The sequence below is a fragment of the Aphis gossypii genome, chromosome 3, assembly GCF_020184175.1.
Source record: "Aphis gossypii isolate Hap1 chromosome 3, ASM2018417v2, whole genome shotgun sequence".
In the NCBI taxonomy this organism is placed as follows: Eukaryota; Metazoa; Arthropoda; class Insecta; order Hemiptera; family Aphididae; genus Aphis; species Aphis gossypii.
Window position 1 is genome coordinate 37,149,627 of NC_065532.1, and position 20,288 is coordinate 37,169,914.

A 20,288-nucleotide genomic window follows, 5' to 3' on the forward strand; every position below is an offset into this window, starting at 1 on the left:
GAAATGTAAATCACGGTCGGTTTAATGGTGATAAATAACTAAAATAAGTAAACAACCAAACGGCCAACAGGTTGTTGTTATTATTTAGAAAGAAATCTGTCCCGTGCGACGTTGCCGAGAACGCCGGTCGTTTTGCTTCCATACCGCGCGACATTGACATCGGCAACGTTGCACCTTCGCGTCCGGGTCCGTCATCCATTTTGTTTACATATCGTCGTCGTTCTCTACAATTGTAGCACCTCTGACCACAGCAAACGGGGTCCTCTACTCCGTCTAGCTGTTTATGCCACGGCCGCTGCCTGAGCGTTTTGCCGTTTAAGTCGTTTGTTGTTGTTAATTATTCTTTTTGTTTTTCCCCCCTCGTAGTCCACGTTGACGACGATATCGCATCAGGTTTACTGAACGTCACGTAACCAAAACTTACCGGTTTCATAAATTTTCAAGTTTTCACTGTTTCTCACTCTGATTTTTGTTGTCGTAGCAGAAGCACAAGCAAGTGTACGCCGCCCACACGATTCACCTATTCATTTTTTAACGTGAGTATTTACCATCGTAAACGTACGCAAATGCGACAACTAATAATAAGTACCGATAATTATTAAAAAAAAATATTGTAACTAAATTTTACTGCGAATCTTTGTCGGTAAATTGCCCATTAGTTGTCGACAAAGGGATGAATTAGTTAGCGTCGCCGCCGTAGCATTTTTCTTTCGGGGCGGACATTTTTTTTCCTCTAAATTTATTTCGTCGTTTTTGCAAGCGAGTTTCATTCTCCAATATTTTAGTTATTATAGATATACGATATTTTTTTGTTTGTTGTGATTTGTCACGCTTAAATCCTGAAAATCCTTGCCCAGTGAACAATCTGCCATTCTGTCTTGTTTTTGAAAGCGACATGGGGTATTTTATTTCATAAAATCTAGATAATAGTTTATTGATACATGTTAATAGGGTATACTGTGTAGTACTGCTGTAGAAATAATTGTCTGAGTGAACTGTTAGTATAAGCATTGATAGGTATAGTTATTTTTTTTTAATCTTTATGATGAACTTTATTTAATATTATCTTAATACCATGCTGTTGAAGATTTTATTGAAGTACTAAAAGCTGGTGTGTTAAACTCTCTTTATTGGTCACTTAAATATTAAGTTAAGAGAAGAGTAAAGTTGATGTGCCTGTATGCACCATTTCAAATAAAAAAAAGTACACGATTTTTTAAAATATAGTATTTTATTATTGTTAAACTTAGTATCCTTAGATGTTATCCCCTTCCAATGTTGCAATAATTATTAATGGCAATATGATAATTACTTACTGCTTTTCATTCTCAATTTGGTTTATTTTTATTTTTAACAAGGTAAAGTAGTCAATTTACTATCTGCCCATATGCAAGTAAAATATATGAATTCATAAAATATTTTCTGAATAGGTATTGAAGATAAATAGTGTATGATGTATCTGTATTCTGTATTTTATTGTTCCTACTATGCAGAACATGATAACCTAATTTGTTAGATATGTTGACAAATATATCTATACTGAATGCGCCGAAAGAGTGCAAGTCGGCTATCAAGTTTCGCGCATCCTCCTGTATCTCCCTGCTATCAAAACTGGTTTCCCTATGGCAGAGTTGCGTTTGGGGATGCGCAGTAAAACCGAATTTGGTTGCCGCCGACTTGTGCTCTCTCAGCGCACTCAGTATAGGTAAACATTGTAAGTTTTATTATTTGTGTGCATTAACCCCTTAGTAATTGTATATACACATTTTTATCTTTGTTTTTATCACAATTAAAGAAAATTATATGAGAAATTGGTTATTATACTAATGTAGTACTTATGAAGATAATATAAATGATGGAAATAATTTATAGTACCTAATGATATCAGTGAACAAAAATATAATTAAAAATAAATATCATCATTTTTAAAAACATTTATATTATATTTTAAATTGTAATTTCCAGGTCCTCTATTATTTTACATTAACACTTAATAATAACCATAATGATCAAAATCTTGGTATTTAAAATTTCTAACTGAATTATTTCAATAGCTAGTTTAAAATCATTTTAAATACTCAATTCTATAGATGAATAAAAATGGCTTATTGATTTAATAACCCTTAAAAAAAAATTATTTCAATTAATATTTTAGTAACTGAAATATTTTATAATACTTAATACTAAATTGTACATTGTGAATATAATTATAGTTTGTTTTTAAATGTGGAATGTTTTATTAGATAATGAATTTTTTACAATTTGAAGTAAGTATTACTAAAATAAAAGCAATAAACTAAAAAATGATAGGTATAGTCATAAATATCAAATAACTACGAAATGTTATTCATTTTACTATAAAAAATTGCACTTAGATTGTGTTGTTTTCTTATTATTCATTGTGGAAAATAGCATTTGTAAACATTTATATAAAGTTAGTACTAAATGCTATTATATTTTAGTTGCACAATAAGCTAATAATGAGTCATTTTGACATTTTAGTTGTTTTTAATTTATAAATATCTGTATTTGTTATTATCCTTTCAGATCATTAGAAGAAATTAATATTTCTTAAATAATATTAATGTATAACGTTTCCAAGGTTAATGTTTTGCTTTATCTTAGTTTTTTAAGGCAATTGAAATTGAAAATTTTTAACTGAAAGGAATTGTGATAAAAAAAAGAAATGGTGTTTTTTAGAAAAATATTATTTTCTGGTTGACTATTATCAATTTCAGTATTAAAATGATTGTAGGTACCTTACATTTTTCTTTTATCATTGGTGTTTTTTCAAGAACTTAATTTTAATTAACTGGTATCGTATCCATAATATCCCTTAAAATACTTGAAAAAATTTGTATAACCCAATTTTTTTATTTTACAAATTGATAATGTTATATTTTGTGGTAATAATTAATAATCATTATACTTTGTTTATTTATTGAATAATATATTATAAAGTTAATCAGGGTTGGACTAAGCCATAGGGACACCAGGATTTCTCCCGATAGGCTGCCATGAAAATGAGCTTATGGGGGCTGCAATAGGCTATTTGAGGTCGGTAATAAGCAGTGTGGGGGTCTTTGTATATGTTAAATGGTTATAAAATTGATAATATAATATTATTAATAATATTTAACTGTTATGATAACTGTGCTATCTATAGCCAAAATTATATTGTATGTAACGTTTAAATATAAAGGACTGAAAAAGTGGGAATATTGATAAAGTGAGCATAAAATTATTCAGTTCTAACATCTTCATAACACAGGCTGTTAGCTAAGAGAGTAGAGACCTGTTAAAAAGTTATTTCTTGAGCCGTTTGTTTGAGCTAGTCCAACCCTGTAGTTAATATTTTATGCATTGAAAATTGGATATATAATTTTTCTTATGGTTAATAAGAGTTTTTAATTCAAACATTCATTTTTAATGTAGTTTCTAATGTTTCTTTATTCGGTAGTAATATTTAATTAAGATATTATGTACCTATTTATTAATAATTATATTTATGGTACTTGTTTTACATTTGCTCCATTCAGTATTTCAGTATTTAATATTTATTATTATTATTAAGTTAATCATAAAATATAATTTTTTTTTTTTAGTCAAGACTTAAAGCAACATGTCTCATCGTGACTGGGATCAATCATGCAAAGTGTATATTGGTAATTTGGGCCAAAATGGTACTAAACATGAAATTGAAGCATCATTCACAAAATATGGTCCATTGAAAAATACTTGGATTGCTAGAAATCCTCCTGGTTTTGCCTTTGTTGAATTTGAAGATCCTAGAGATGCTGAAGATGCAGTCAGGGGACTTGATGGAACGTTAGTAAACATATGATACAGATAAAATTGTTTCAAATACCTATAACAATAAGTTTATATTTTTTAGCCGTATTTGCGGAGTTCGTGTACGTGTTGAAATGTCTAGCAACAGACCTCGTGGTGGACGCGATGGTCGCGGTGGCGGAGGAGGTGGTGACCGCAGAGGTGGTGGTGGTGGAGGAGGTGGTGGATACAATAGAGGTCCTCCACGTTACAATGATAGGTATAATGACAGGTAACATTTTATTAAATAATTCTTAATTCATTAATTAACTTTGAAGTAATGTTTTAATTTGATTTTTGTTCGAACACTGGGCTCAGTATACTATTCAGTTAATTTTTTAAACATTAATAAATTAATTAACTTTATCTTCTAGCAAATAATTCAATACATTTTGAATTCCTGTTGATCATTTATAATATATTTTTGCTGATTGGGTTTGTCTTTTTTATCTCATTGATTATTTTCAAATATATTTTTTCATTTATTTCCTTGTTCTACCTTGTTCTGGTAAGTTAATTTTTTTTATTTTGAGGTTCACTTCTTAAGAAAATAATTGTTTTGTTTATTTGTTTTTTTTTCTAATTGGGCTTTAATTGGATCTTTTTTATTTTTGGGATAATTTACAGGAAAAGGATCATTGGTTATCGCCCATACTAAAAAATTTATCATCCCATCTTATAAAAAAAACCTCACACTGACAATATGACTTGACCAACAATTTTCGTACTTCGCTCCACCAATTCTACTGAATTGAAATACCGTAACGTGTTATTTAACATCATGCGGGCGGAAACAGCCTATTCTACACTATTCTACAATATTCTTCCAACGCCTCTACCCTACGATCAACTCTTCACAAGCACTTGTATGCTTTCTTGGCTGTTTTAACGTCTCCACTCACACTCTCCATCTAAACAACATATGGTATTATTTATTCTTTCATTGAAAATTGAGAGTTGTAAGTTAAAAGGTATTTAGTTTTTTGTTTTGTTTTTTTTTTTTTTAAACAATTACCTATGACATGTTTTTTTAATAGGAGCTGTAATAAGTAAGTATAATTAATACTCCCTAGTTGAAAATGGAGATGGTTATAGTAACTGTTATTTGTTATTATTATGATGTATAACTATTTAAATTATATTTTAGATCACGATCGCGATCTCCCAAACGTCGTGCACCGCCATCACGGTCACGTTCAAGGAGCTACTCACCAAGACAACGTCGTACGTCACATTCCTAAGATAAACATTTTAAACATCGATGATACAGGTTCCATTTAATATGAACTTTAGTATGCCCCAATCAATTATTGTTCCCTATAAAACTTCAATATTTTCTGTTAGTATTTTACAGAAATCCTAAGAATTTTTTTTTAAATGATCTAATTTGTAATTTTTTTAACTCAAGATTACTTGGTATTTCCAAATGATCACTTAAAATTTTATAGCTTTATATTAAGTTAACTTTTGTAAGTTATTTTTATTCATTATACCTACCATTAGTTTGGTTTACTTAAAATATACAATACACTTAGATAAATAATTTAATTTTTGAATTGTATAGATTGTCTTTAGTTGGTCCCCAATCCCCATACATTATAACATCCACCTTAATGCTTCCTGACTACATTTAAAATCTTGCTTATTTTTGAAAAATGAATGGAATTAGTTATTAAACTTTTTAAATAAATTGGCTATCTCAGATTTTAAGAAATAATAACGACAAACATTTTGCATTTCAAGGTAAAAATTCAGTATATACTCGGTGTAACAATTATTTTAATAATTTATTTTGGTAATAAACTTTAAGACTAACTATAAATAAAGTAGGCAATCACTTATAAATTAAAATTTTATAACTAATATGAATAAAAAGTCAACATTAATGGTTAATTTGAATATTGTAATACCAAAATGAACTCAAATTCAAAGTGAGATATGTCATAAAGTAGTGGTACACTATCATTAACTGGTATAAATTATATGCATTATTTGGATTTGGATAATATATACATTGTATTAGATCAACTTGTTTACTGTGTTTTTTGTTTTTTATTTCAGGCTAGTTTTTAACAGATAACATATTAAAGTGGCAATTTTATTGTTCATCGTAGTAGTAAATTTGTTTTTTTTTATGCAAAACAAATATTTTTGTAGCTACTTTACAGGATTTTTGCTGAGATAAACTTATGACAATAATTGAATATGTAATAAATGTGATTAATTGATTGAATGGTATCTTACAATACCTATTTAAGATATAAAATATAGTGTATACTGTATAGATAAAAGGACTAATAAATATATAAGAAAATTAAATGATATTTATTATTTATATTTTATAGATATTAGGTAGGTTTCAGACGAATATATGAATAGAATAAAAATTAGTCATTCCTGGTTAATTAGAGAATGATAATTCTATATATTTAAATTATTTGTATTTATTTAATCACTAGTATTGAGATTGTAGTTAAATATGTCTTACAAACTAAATTGTAGAAAATTATAAATTAAGATAAATGTGTTAATATATATATAAATTCAAAATCATTAAATCATAGCTGAGTAGTTGGTTAAAAAATATAAATAGTATATTACAATTTAAAATAAGACAATATAAATTGAAAACGTGGAGGAACTGAGGAAGTATAGACACTTGAGTTACAATCTTGAACATAATTGTTGTAACTAGACGACTATGGAGCTGTTATTTGTTGAAATTTTTCTGGTTTGACGTTAAGATTACTTATCTTTGTCGTGATGTTGTTTACGTAACGAGATTTATTATCTGAAAATTAAAATCCAAACTATAACGTTTATCTTAAATTTTATAATATACATTTGTTGTTTTATTAAAAACAATAATAGTGTTTGTAAATACCGGGATTGAAGAATATTTTTTCCAAGCCGATTATGGGCGATTCGTATAGTAATGTCAAACAGAAAGCCGCCAGGAACGATAGGGTGATATCTCCGAACGATAACCACACCTACGAGGACGATATAATATTAATAATTTAAATATGGATTTTGTTACATAATATCATGTTAAAGATATCATATTATATAGTTTTTAAATAATTTGACGGCTTAAAAATTACCAGGTTATAGTAAGACGTGTGAAATGGTGTCCGGATGGAGCCTACTGTGTACAACTGCAGTCCACCATGACACAAGAACGCACAGTACGTCAATCGGCTCAGCGTTATTACCGGCTTCCAACATAGGATAGGTTCGATAAAACCTATAGCATATGTGAACACATTAGAAAACAAATTATTTATAACGTTTACGGTCGCAGCTATGGTAGTCTCGTAGTAAGTAAATTGCGTTTTGAAAAAAAGGTCACGGTTACAATAAATTCCGTCCTGGGACGTTTAATAAAAAGAAAAAATGCAAAGTAATGTATCTATATATTCGTTTTAAAAGTCAAGGAATAAAAAGTAGTAAAATTATGAAAAAAAATGCAACAGTTATGAGTTATGTACGAGAAAAATAAATGAACTGCAAACAAAAAAAGTTATTCGTTTAGACTTTGTGCGGGAACTATCATACATTCATGCGCATTTTTACCAGTTGCTTAATAACTAAATTTCGATAATTCATGTTTAAATCATACAACCAATATTGTATTCAATTATATTTTTAGAGTTTAGGGTAAATAAGTGAAAGAAAAATAATGGTTTTTTCAGAAGTTTCCTTATACGTACCTAATCTATGAATGAATAAAAAATATTTGCGCCATATAATTTGCATAAAAATTAAAAATATGACTCAATTTACAGCGACCCAATAGTCTATGATCTAGAGTGATAGTATATGTTTGCTTTTCGCCGAGTAAAATCGTTTGTATATTATGTCGTTTTTACCTCCGTTGCCGGTGGACACTGCGATGATGGTCCAACTGACACCCGCTGCCCACGTAATGCGGTACAGTGCGCCGTACAGAGCGGCAACAAAAGCGTCGTATTTGTAGTTGGGCTCGTAGAACCACCAGGCCGAGAAAAGCGTGCCGAACATGAGGAAGATCGAAACGATCCAACTGGACCATACCACGTACTAATTGATAAACATAACAAACAAAACGTATTAAACTGTTGCCACTTACCACCAATAACTCAAATAAGTAAACATTATAATATTATATAATATAATATAGTAGTTTCAAGTCAGTGTTGTGAAGTATTTGAATCCAAGTATTCAAATACTCTTTTGAGTATTGAATACCTACATTTTAAGGATATTATATGGGAGAATATATTATATTTCTAAAGCGCAATAGACAATGATTATTAAATTAATAATTACAAATTATCATAGGCTTATACAGTAGTACTCTATATATTACGTTGATTAAAAAATCTACAAAATAACAATCAATATATGTATTATTTTAAATTTGAGTAGGCATATTTGAAATATTTCAAGAAAAAATAATTTGAGTACTATTTTGAATATCTTTTAAAAATAATCATTACAACACTGATGTAAAAGTACTTGTTATTGTGAGGTCGATTGATTTAATCATTAACCATTATGACACAATAGATAATTGTTATTGAATAGTGATCGAGAAAAAGTGAATAAGTTGATCATTTTTCCATTTTTCGATTATTACATTATCTTATCGTAGATTACAATATATTCTATCTACGTAGTTTTTGCCACCAAAATTTAACGTGGATATTTAAAGTACGTTTGCAGTCTTATCGAAAATTTATATTGAATAGCCTAAGTGCATCCGCAATTCACAGCGGTCGGTATTTATGATAATATGCAGTTATCTGCTATCGCTTAAAACTTTTAAGAAACAGAACCGATGATCAGTTTACTACTATACAGCTATTAAAATGTTTTGTAATTCTCACAACAATGATTTTATTTTAGTTTTTATAATAACTGAGCATGGCTACGACTCATTTAGGGTGAATAGGGGGGAGTAGTGTGACATATGCGATGCAATTTATGTAAGTACGCGTGTATTTTAATTAATATTTTTGAGTATCAAGATTTGATTTTGTAAAAAGAATTCCATTTAAAAATCAGTTTATTGAAAAACTAACAAAATATATGTATAAAAATAAGTAAAGGTACCTGGCACACTCCATCCAAACCTAAACAGATTGAGTGTAAGTAAAAATAAATTTGGAGTGAGCCAATAAATAATATTAAATGAGCTATAATTATGTAATATGTATTTTAGGCTACGTAAAATTATAACTATGCGTCTACAGTCAATACAAAAATAAAAAAATTTAAAAATAAACATATCTATCTTAACTAAAAAAATTATTTATCGGTGAAAAAATAATCAATTTGTATACTAATAGGTACTAATACTATTATAGTATTGATATAAAATTATTAAAGTTACTCGAACGTGAGCCTAGACTTCGGGTTGTTTGTTTTTAATGTTTAAATTGACTAATTTGTATTTTTTTTTTATATTTTATATATTTTTAAATTTTGCTTCAAAAGTTTCATATTCTAGCACAAGATTAGAAAGATGAATATTAAATATCAATAATAAAATTTGTTATTTCATCGACATACAACAATAATTATGATTACAATAATTTTCTATATGAGATTATTATTTCGGGACTGAGCTATTTTAATATAATTAAGCAATTGTTATTAAATCCCTCCAACGGTGTTCGGCTGGACAATAATTATCTATTACACTATTTTTAAAATTTTTACCAGTTATTCCTATGAGCAATTGTTATTAGTTATTAATTAAGTAGGCAGTTGTATAAATGTTGGTACACGCTATTCTACTAATACAACATTCAATATAGAGAATTATTTGTAGGCAAGGGAAGGCTGGTTAATTATTTATATATACATAAAAAAAATGAACTCATAAATCGTTTAACTAATGAATTAGAACAAAAAAATTCAAGGCAATTAATGAGCCATGGAAATGGTATGGTCATGGATTAAATTATATTTTAAATGATTATTTTTCCAAGAAAGTGCATTTGTTTTCGATGAGTATGGATTTTTCCTACAAACAAACTAAAAAACCAACAATGCCGGTGCTAAAATAAATATCATATTGTGTTGTATAATATCGTCTAGAGGGAGATTTTTTTTTTTATTATTGTAATAGATCAGCTGGGTTAATTTTTTAAACAAAACAAAATTTTGCTCTCAAGAGTCCGTTGCAGCACTTACTCGCCTTGTTACACATACCGTCGTATAGAGATATTTATGAGAATGCGAAAACGACTGACGACTACCCTCGGCCCGGTTTTAGGGCCTAGGGGTCTGTTATACTCTCGTTCGCGTGCTTGTTAACAGAATAATATACACGTCATCACGATAAACAGGTACGTACTTTGTTGATTTTGTAGGACGAGTTTTTCATCTTGTGCCTCACCAAGCCCGTCATCATGCCGACGTAATACGGCGTGGCTCTCGTGTGTGTTGGTATGTAGAGGCTGCGGAATGTTTTGTCGGTGATGGGATTTCGCAGCGTCTTGATGTGCACCAACAGAAAGGCATCCAGTTTGCCCAAATACGTGACGAAGAAAGTCGTGGAAATCGTCGCGACCAATATGAGCGCCAGTACTAAGTTTCCGATTTTTGGTTTGTGATACAACAGACTGACGATGATTGGGGCTGTCAGGAACAAGTGCGTATCACATGCGATGTACCAAGACTGTATCATGCACTGTGTGGTGGATGAGGTAAAAATTAATATTTCATTGCGTAGGTAAATATATAATGTACATTAAAACATTAATAATATACATAAACATAAATCACAATAATGTATAAGCAGGTAGCGCAGGTAGTGATTGCGAGGAAGGGATTACCCAACGCCCCCGCTCAAATAATTCCCAAGGACCCAGAAAAAAATGTCCACGTTCGACAAATATTATTTAACAATAAATATCGTAGTATTGGATTTATTGTAGTTGTTGTATTATTTGTTTAAAATTATTATTCTATGTTGGTCTGTTTTCAAAGTTAATGGTTTTATCATTGGTCCACCTATATCTGGTCCAGTAAACAAAAATATTTTATTTATTATCTATTAAATATTGTTAATAAAGGAAACACAGAACATAGATATTTGAAGCATTCGAGGGGTTATGTGTATATTTTCGCCAATTTAATTTTGATTTAAGGGTTAGGCACTAACCCTTAAAATGTGTCTAACCTCCCCCAAAATACTTACATAACTTATAGTTTTACTTTTTTATACACTGACCAATTTTTGTGGTTTGATATAGTTGTTTATGTAAAGTATGTTGGTCCACCAGCTTTCATGGCATCTTTCCACTTCCGAGCCCACTTTCTCGTTCCACAGAGGTCCAGTTCCTATTTTTATAAACATCGTACAGTAAAATCCAATCACTATCGCGTAAACCGGTGTCAACCTATATTTAGTAAATAATATTATTGCTTAGTTATTAACATTTTCCATTGTGTATTGTATTCCTTAAGATATTTAAAATAATAGTAATTGTTGTCACCTCACGTAACGGTGTATGTAAAATAGCGGTATTTGAAAAGCTTTTGGATTTTTTTGGATATGTTCCAATAGTAAGTAACATGCAAGGAAGCCACTTATTATGAAAAATGTATCCACTAGTATGGGTCCGTTAAGTATGACCATGGCTTCGATTTTGCTATAAAACTAAACCAAAAGGCAAAAATCATGTTTTAGTTTTACATAATATTTATTTTTTTTATGGTAACCCTTGTGATTCATAGATACTTAGGTTATAATATTATATCCATAGGAAAATATCTATGTATGGAGTTCAAATAATTGTAGTTTGTTAAATTATTAGTTAATTAATTTCAGTGAAAGGTATGTATTGTATCAACTATTACCTTTATTATTTTGAATTACGCGCATGAATATATTTGTAAATGTTTTGAGTTCACTGTGTACGTCATATTTTCCTAAAATGTATTTCAATATTTTTTTTCTTTCTGTGTTAAAAAAATAGTTGTTTATTCCTTAGTTCTCAAATAATAAGTCATTGAAAAAAAAAAATAATAATACACAAATTATCCATATAAATGACCTATGCAGGCTTATGACAGATATTAAAATGATATACTCATTGTTCAAAAATTCACTGAATACCTACTTATAAAACTAATATTTTTTTCACTGTAATACGCATTTTTTTATAAATATTTTTATAACTATGTGTATACGTTTTAATACACACCGTAACTTAAGAGGTGTTTGTTTTTGTCCAATGTATTAAATTGTTATTGTAATTTAAAAATATAGACATATACATTAAATTGTATAAATACGATTCAGCAGTGTTCGATTTTTAATTTTAAGAATTGCGCTTTGAAATATTTTAAATTTTGTACACAATTATTACAACGACTTTTTATCGGTTTCTTCCAGTTTGTATTATATTTGTAGATATTTAAACGGTCAACATTAGTATAAAACTACTGAGTTCTTTAAAATGTCATTGATGGTACAAGTGTATCAGTATTTCAAGATTTTGGTTAGATTGTTATTAATTACCATAATTTATTAATATAGTATAGTATGTTTAAATTATATAGATATGTAAAAAGAACGGTAATAGATATACAAATATAATATAAGAAATGTAATTATTTGATAATTAATAATTTTAAAGAGTTTACTTACGTATTCAATAAAATTAGAGTTCATTATTGGGGAGCCTAGAGTGAACATAAAACGATGTCCTACAATAATGAAACACATCGATATAAATTTCAGTCCATGAATGCATTCCAGGTTGTCTGAAGTCTTCGGGAAGGTAAGCAATTTACGAACGTTTTTCGATAGTGAAAACGACTGGAGTACGAGGTGTTTTTTCGATTTTTCTGTAACATAGTTAACGTTATTCAACTTATTTGGTTTATTCAGATATTATTTAAAGGGACTTACCGGAAAACTGAAAATGCTCGAATGAAGACATTGAAGTAAACAAGTCATAATAAGTGCTCACGCCAATGAAAATGAACGAGAATCCAATTATGGACCTGAACATACAAACAATCTTTGTAAAATTAAAGTAAAACATTTTCATAATCGAATCGTATTATAATCATCAACACTAATCCCTCGCCATAATTGGACGTATCGTTTTATTTGCACATATAAAATTATTAATTTGACATAATATCTGTTCCATATTAGATTTTCATGAATAATCCCCCTATAGAGTATTATCCACGCTTGTTAATAATAGATTCAAAATTGACACGTACGTTAATGCACATCAAGTTGAAAACGATTGTGTATAATTTACCAACCGATCAGAGGATGATATTCAAAGTTTTAAAATGACCCGAAATAAAAAAAAAAAAATGTGTCGTGTTATTATTATAAAGTGGGCGCACAAAATCGCACGATCCTGTTTAACATTATTAATTGTTGAGACGGTGAGTTTTTTTTTCGTTTAGTTAGCTACTTATAGGGCTAAAAAAGATTAAGGTAAGCTAGTGCATACTTAATAGCTATTAATATTTATTGTAACACGATTAATTAAGCCCGGAAATTAACGACTTTGCATTTTTTTTATACCTCGAAAGATGTAGGTACATCAGCGACGAATAAGAAAAGTATATATATCGCTACGTTAATTTATCAGTGACTTATCGTTTCTGTAGAGCCTGTAATAACAATATATCGCATGTATACGGTTTTACAGAACGTACCGGAAAACCAGTAGTTGATTCAGATTCAGTGTAACTGTGGACATTTGTTAAAGATAGTTAAAGGAATTGGAAGTGATGATTTTCCGTCACATGTCAATCACACTTTCAATATAAGAATATAGACGTATATTCTATTTTGATTTCACCGATAAATCTAATGATGCGATAAAGATTTTGAAAACAGATTTAAATTTGTTTTGAAGTTTAACTGGAATTGACTTTTCTACATTTTCGTTTTTCTTGCCTTAAGCTTACCAATAAATGAAATATTTCAAATATAAAAGTTCCAATTTATCCTGTTTATTTTAGTGTGATTTGAGATTAAATCAAAAATGCGGAAAAGTCGATCTTAAGTAGACTTTACGAAATATTCAAATCTGTTATCGGAATTCGCATTTCATTGATTGAAAATAGAACACGACTTCCTATTAAATAGCCTCGGTGTAAATATAGAAAGAAAATCACCACTTGCGTTTGGCGTTAGAAAAAAAAAATAGAGATAATTATTAACATAATAATAATAATTAAACGCGTATTACGAGTGGTTTGCGCATGTCACTCAGGAGAGAAAAAATATCATGTTTTACTGATAAATATGCATATGTTATATGTAAAAAAGAAAAAAACTAAACATTCGATGATCGTATCCTGTTAGATATCCTAATGCAACTGCTAGTCCGTGGGAGTTTGCTTCGCATTAAACACATAGTATAATAATAATAATAATAATAACAAAAAAAATATCATATACATAATTATTATTTATGTGATATTTTTTTAATAGCACGTACAAAAATGTATAATCTCCCCAGGTCCACGGTAATGCAGTATTCGTTGACACTTGACAGCCCCGACACTGGTCGTTATTTTTTGCTGAGGGATTTCCCGCAGGATACCTTCCATGTGTTTCGATACGTCTCCACTGTTGCACGTGTGTGGCACACAGTATGCTATATAAATTCTGTTCCGCATACTTTTGTTCGGATCAAATGCCAAATCCTGAATAAAATTCACGCATAAAGAGTTTTATAATAATTCGTGTGATGGATTGAAAGCTGTAGTATACATATACGATAGTACGAAAAAAATCGTATTTTTTTTTTGTTAAAACCCAATCAATTCGTTGTTCAATGTGTAATAATTGTATTATTCTTTCGAATATAGGTACCTACGAGTTTACCTCTGTTCGTCAAAGAAAAAAATAAACAGTTGATATCTCGACTTGCCTGCAGTGTATCCCATGAGGATTCATTAAAAACGTGTTTACGTGATCTAAATTTGGAATGAGCTATGGGATTTATTTCGATTTCTACTAGACAGTATTGTCCTTGGATATAATCATCCCGTTCAAATACTTCGACATTGACGCATTCGTCAAAGTTCCCGAGATTGTACGTAGATCCGTCAAACCAGCCAGTCGATATAAATTTGGCAGACGCGTCAAACACTAAAAGCAAATAGTAAACACGGTAAATAGGTCAATATAATATAGTAAAATTTAAATATTGTAGAAATATCGTAAATGTAAACTATAAAATTACGCAGTTTATCCGTAAATATAAGTTAGTAATACTTCATAGTTCATGATTTACCTACATTTTACACCATTTATAGTATTTCATAATTTTTTGTTGCGCAACACAAATTATCAGTCGTCGTGATTCGTAACACTTCGTTCTACGGTTAACGGTTGCACATTTAAGTATAAATATACTCAAATATTATGTATGTAGTTAATGTACAGATAACCAAATACGGTTTATACTGTTTTTTTTTTTTTATTCTAATGCAAATATTATTAAATTTTTCATTTAAATTTAACGTACATGTACTTTAGTGTATTATGTCGAAACAATTTGGCTCTATTAATTATTCCATGATTTATTTATGAGACGATGAGCTTATAATATTATATTATTTCCTTGCAATAAGAGAAATAATAAACGTGATCAATGATCATAATAATATACAGAAAGTCAATATCGACATGACGTCATCTTCTGTCGCGCAGGTATATATAGGAGTGAAATATTATTTTTGCAAACAGACTGTAATCTATTTATGGTAGGCCCGGTGTTGCGTTTATGGTGGTGATGAGGGTGATATATCATCCCCTGGAGCCTTTTTTTTACTCGCGTGGAATTAAATAATATTTTGAAACTCGACAACTGCCAATTTTATTATTACGTTACCATAGCGATTTTTTTTTTTTATGTAGGTATAACACCTCAAGTATATACCTATAATATGTTTTCATCGGAAATGACTGTATACACTCGGAATAGTAAAAATCGTAATATAGTAATCGTATAATACTATAATATAATACGATATATTATTATAGTTTTAAAATACATGATTCTTTTGAAGAAAATAAACCCTCCATTGAAGCATGTCTTGTAGTTAGTCTATGTAATGATTTCTAGCTATAAAGTATATTTTAAGTGGTACCTAATTACTTGAATTTTACTGGTAGTTTTAAAATGTTTTAATCGATTTATAGAAGTTCCCTGTAGAACGTACAAGGAAAGTTTTAAATATTGGTGGGAATTTGCATGCACATAACAACAGTCAACGGTAATTATTAAGAGGACATCGTATCGGATGCTGAGCCGAGTAGCAATCAAATTGGGTGCGAAACTCTAAAATACGTTCTCGCGTTCTATAAATTATAATGAAAATTCCCTGTATATAACAATGAGATTGTACTTACTATTAGTTGTATATAAAAATATTATTATTGGGAATTATTTTCCGTCAATGATGGGCCTAAATTAGGTATATCGAAGTTAAAAAAATAATACAAATGTGTATTGAAATTATGAACAAAAATTATTAAATTTTCATTTTTGCGTCCTCCTACAGAAATTGTGTTCGGGGCGCAGGCACACTTCGCCCCCACCTCTTGCATGGCCCAGGCTGCATGTGTGTTGTCTCCGTCTTACTGATACACATATACTATATTAAAATATATGTTTAGTAGTCCTAATTCTATGTGTTGAGCTAAAATATTAGAGTAAAATTATCTATTATCAAACTATTCAAACTTAAAAGTAAGAACATTATCTGTGTTGTATTTTTGGGTTTTTACTGTATTTGAACTGTTAGCCGAGTTCAGAGCATCTAAAATAATAATATTTAAAAAGTTCATAATTCACTAAAAAATTTAAAGTATCCTCATAAGTCAACTAGAGAACACAGATAATGTTCTTATCTTTAAGTTCGATAATAGATCAAAATTGGAACTATTGAACGTATATTTTATTATGGTATATGCGTAAGTAAGATAGAGGCAATCATATATTAGCACAACTTTCTCTTAACATAATATTATATATATAATAAGCAACTTGTACTCAGTGTTATAATTTATGATATGCGACGTTTATTAGCTATAGCTATAACCTTATGTCCTTATAATTTCAAATATACTATATTATTATATTAAATATATATAGTTTCGAAAATGATAATAATGTTTATTTTTTTAAATTCCTATATTGATTTAAATTTTAAAAGTACATCATAATTTATAATATATTTTTATGATTTTCAAAAATATATACTAGTCAAGTTATAGCTTTTACCTACACCTTTGGTAAAACTATTTTATGTCTATATTGCTATGTCTATAGTAAATATTATAGAATGTAATAATGATAAAGAAGTGGAATTTATTATATACATATTTGTGTAACACATTATAATACTCGCGTATATTTATGAATAATATTAATCGTTGTATAAAAAGTTATAAGATGTTATTTCTAAAACGAAATAATTATATACGTATTTATTTGGGAGCTATGGAATACGGATAGCATAATTAATTTTGTCAATACATCAGAGAATAAATTGGAGTACGAAAACCATTCTATATATAGTTGGTATTCGTGAACTCGACTATAACATCGTTGGTCAATATTATTCTGTTTATCTTCCTGGTAATTATTTTACTGGCACGATGGACATCGTCCATGTTGTCAAAGTGTAATATTGTATTACAGTATTATTACATCACTAATGGATAGAAAACCGGAAGTATGATTGACGAAGTGGTCGCCAAGATGGCCAAATGGTAAATGTGATGAGTCATTGGTAAACGGAACTGCTGCGACGTGTTAATCGCTGAAACAGCATAACGCGTAGCAGGATGATAATACTACGGTCGCCGGAAATCATTCGAATCGCGATCGTAGTTGAAAAGTCAAAAAGGATGAAAAGGAAGAGTCTATAATCTGTACGAGTACGCACTGTTGTAGTACAAATATGATGTCCCCTCGCCCACGACATTACCATCCAACTATGTTAGTATTTATTTTTTTTTACTTCGATTATTGTTAGGAAATTAATTTTATTGTTTATCTAGAACGGGGGATCTATATAGAAGTAGACAATATTATAAAAAATTAATAAATAATAATAGTATAATATCGATTATTATCAGCGCGACGACGCCAATGCAGAAGTCTGAGAAACTGAATATAACCGTCCGCCGCAATACCCTTATTTCGACGCCCATATTTTTTGTTATTATCTATAAATTACAATTATGATAATTACATTTGCGTGTTTAATCTTTTTAATCTCTGAAAATTATTTTTATGGTTAAAATAGTTTATTTCGAAAATGTTATCTTGATAACACTACTGCAGCTCATTTAGAGATAATGTAGTCTTTATAATATAATTATCACTACTATTTTATATCGGCTTTGTGTAAACCATAAGTTATAATACGTAAAAGTTTTTCTAGTATATAAATACAGAACTTAATTTATAGATATTATGCAGTTTCATAATATTATAATATTGGAAAGTTTTCGATAAGGCAAGAGCATCGTCAGGGTATCAGTGATAATGATATATATCTTAATAATTCCGCAAAGTGCATATGAGCAAGACTAAGATAAAATGTTGGTAATGTCTATATTAGTTTATTAAGAAAGCTAATCCGTTTAGTGTATTTTAGATTTTTTCGTAAAAACTAATAGATAAATGGTAAAATGTACGACATTCTCGTTTTAACAAAAACAATTCAACACATATTAATTTAATAATATCTGCCAACAAAATTATCATGAAGGACATTATTAATTTTTTTTTAAAATTATTATTAAGACATGATATTAATAATATAATACACGATTAATATGATTTCGGAGTTAAAAATAAATTAAGTTGTTTCATATTTATTTAAAATTTAAAAGTTTTTCTTCACATCTTTAAAAGTGTAAAATTTTTAAATTTTTTCTCATAGCCAAGCCTTTCATGTATTAGGTGAGTGCAATTATAAATTTGTTGTTGTTGTTAATGTTTTTAACTTTTTAAAAATAAATAATAATATTTATGTTAAACTTATGTCATGCCAGTCACAAGAGATTGTATTTGTTTACTTTTCATACAGTACTCTATAATATATAGTTTTATGTTCTTACATATAATATATTTTATCCCGTCTGATTTATTTTTTTAATATAATATCTAAAAAATAAGTATAGGTATTTAACGAATTTGAAACGCGAGTATAGGTAGATAAATTTTTTAATTGCATCTTTTTTGTAAAAAAAAAAAATACTTTCATGAAAATTCACATAAGTTACATAACACTGTCCCTTAACTATGTTTTAATATAGTTTTTTTTCCTTTATTAGACTTATGCAATAAAATACAATTATACGTAAAACATATATTATATATTATGTAATTAACAGTAAGCTCATAATAATGTAATTATTATATTATTATTTCATTAATTTTATTAATCTATTTCTGTTACAGCAAAAATCAATCATGTCCTTTTAGTGTTTAATGCGTATATCTTTTATAATATTTCAAATGTTTATAAACCCGAGATGAGACGAGTCAAACCAAAGATAGTAACTATTGACTCCAAAATAGACCACGACATATTCAAGTTAGTTTTAAAGTCACATACAACAAATCGTTAGGTATAATGATAGTAACTGTTGTAAAATCATAATTCATAGAACGTTGTGTTTTGTTTTTTTTTTAATGAGGCTATAATAATATGCTCTTGAAAATCCCCTCCACTAGAACATATCTTCGTACATGAGCGTTTTGAATGACTTGTCTCATTATAATATATTGTACAATTGTATTGGTATACCGCATTGACGTAAACACATAATATATATATTGTTATTATCGTGTAAACAATACTAAATAATATAATATATGACCATAATATTAGGTATATTATATTATTAGTTATATTCATAATAGTTTTACGTTTTACTGGTCTTAGTTTATTTTAGTGCGTTTTTGCTCACTTTGTGTCGCCCAAAGCTGGAAATCGTTGAGTTGCGTCAGATACACGGCCGTGTGCTTGTAGCATTGTGTGTGCACATCGGCCGAAGTAACGAACGGCAGGAACTTGGACACCATGTCCGAAGTGCGGCGCAATAATCGCTGCACGTGCGTCCTGTTTCCGTCGTCCGCGACCGGGATTGCGAAGCTGCCACCGTAATGAAGTCTATCCGGCCGGAAGTCGTCGACGCCACCATCGCGCGGTCGGAAGTCGTCTTGTCGTACGTATGGTAGGTAGTCCGCAGCGGTCACCGATTGCACCGCCCGACAGTAGTTGCAGTTGTCGTACGAACCAATCAACGCGACAATGATCATCAGACGGCACGACGTGATCACATCCGTGTAGCGGCTTTTCGACATTTTTCGCGGGGCGATTGTTACAGCATTACTGCAGACGTCGTCGTCCGGTACTACTCTGGCCGCGAGGAAAGAAACATAACGAAA

At 29.5% G+C, this 20,288-nt stretch overlaps 2 protein-coding genes and 1 long non-coding RNA gene across 7 annotated transcripts; 2 read left to right on the forward strand and 1 right to left on the reverse strand.

Annotated features, from left to right (window-relative positions):
* The first annotated feature begins 12 nt into the window (after window positions 1-12).
* LOC114122087 (RNA-binding protein 1-like) lies at window positions 13-5,859 on the forward strand. 5 transcript variants are annotated; one of them, XR_003592248.2, is made up of 5 exons: window positions 13-536; window positions 3,606-3,828; window positions 3,896-4,063; window positions 4,459-4,802; window positions 4,979-5,859. XR_003592248.2 is itself a non-coding variant. In XM_050204522.1 (4 exons), exons 2-4 carry the CDS (start codon window positions 3,623-3,625, stop codon window positions 4,487-4,489), a joined length of 405 nt encoding a protein of 134 aa, XP_050060479.1. In that variant the 5' UTR covers window positions 13-536; window positions 3,606-3,622; the 3' UTR covers window positions 4,490-5,859. The 5 variants fall into 5 exon arrangements, 4 of the variants coding, with proteins under 4 accessions (XP_050060479.1, XP_027840446.1, XP_050060480.1 ...); XM_050204522.1 differs by having other exon boundaries at window positions 4,459-5,859; XM_027984645.2 differs by lacking the exon at window positions 4,459-4,802.
* Window positions 5,860-6,471: 612 nt separating this feature from the next.
* On the reverse strand, window positions 6,472-20,288 carry LOC114122145 (nose resistant to fluoxetine protein 6-like). Its single transcript, XM_027984716.2, is given in 13 exon segments — window positions 6,472-6,622; window positions 6,716-6,824; window positions 6,936-7,078; window positions 7,704-7,893; window positions 10,178-10,513; window positions 11,057-11,225; window positions 11,322-11,485; window positions 12,479-12,678; window positions 12,743-12,837; window positions 14,307-14,352; window positions 14,355-14,514; window positions 14,742-14,962; window positions 19,808-20,288. Coding segments are annotated over 13 exon segments (2,322 nt in total). The 5' UTR covers window positions 20,205-20,288; the 3' UTR covers window positions 6,472-6,530.
* LOC126551382 (uncharacterized) lies at window positions 14,486-16,266 on the forward strand. Its single transcript, XR_007605279.1, has 3 exons — window positions 14,486-14,591; window positions 14,680-14,984; window positions 16,019-16,266. It is a non-coding gene; the product is annotated as an uncharacterized LOC126551382 (long non-coding RNA).

Bases quoted from the DNA above. Each gene is read 5' to 3' on its own strand.
- LOC114122087 (XM_027984645.2), top strand. From the start codon at position 3,623: ATGTCTCATCGTGACTGGGATCAATCATGCAAAGTGTATATTGGTAAT. The intron at 3,829-3,895 runs GTTAGTAAACAT...TATATTTTTTAG, and splicing joins GTCAGGGGACTTGATGGAAC to CCGTATTTGCGGAGTTCGTG. The intron at 4,064-4,978 runs GTAACATTTTAT...ATTATATTTTAG, and splicing joins AATGATAGGTATAATGACAG to ATCACGATCGCGATCTCCCA.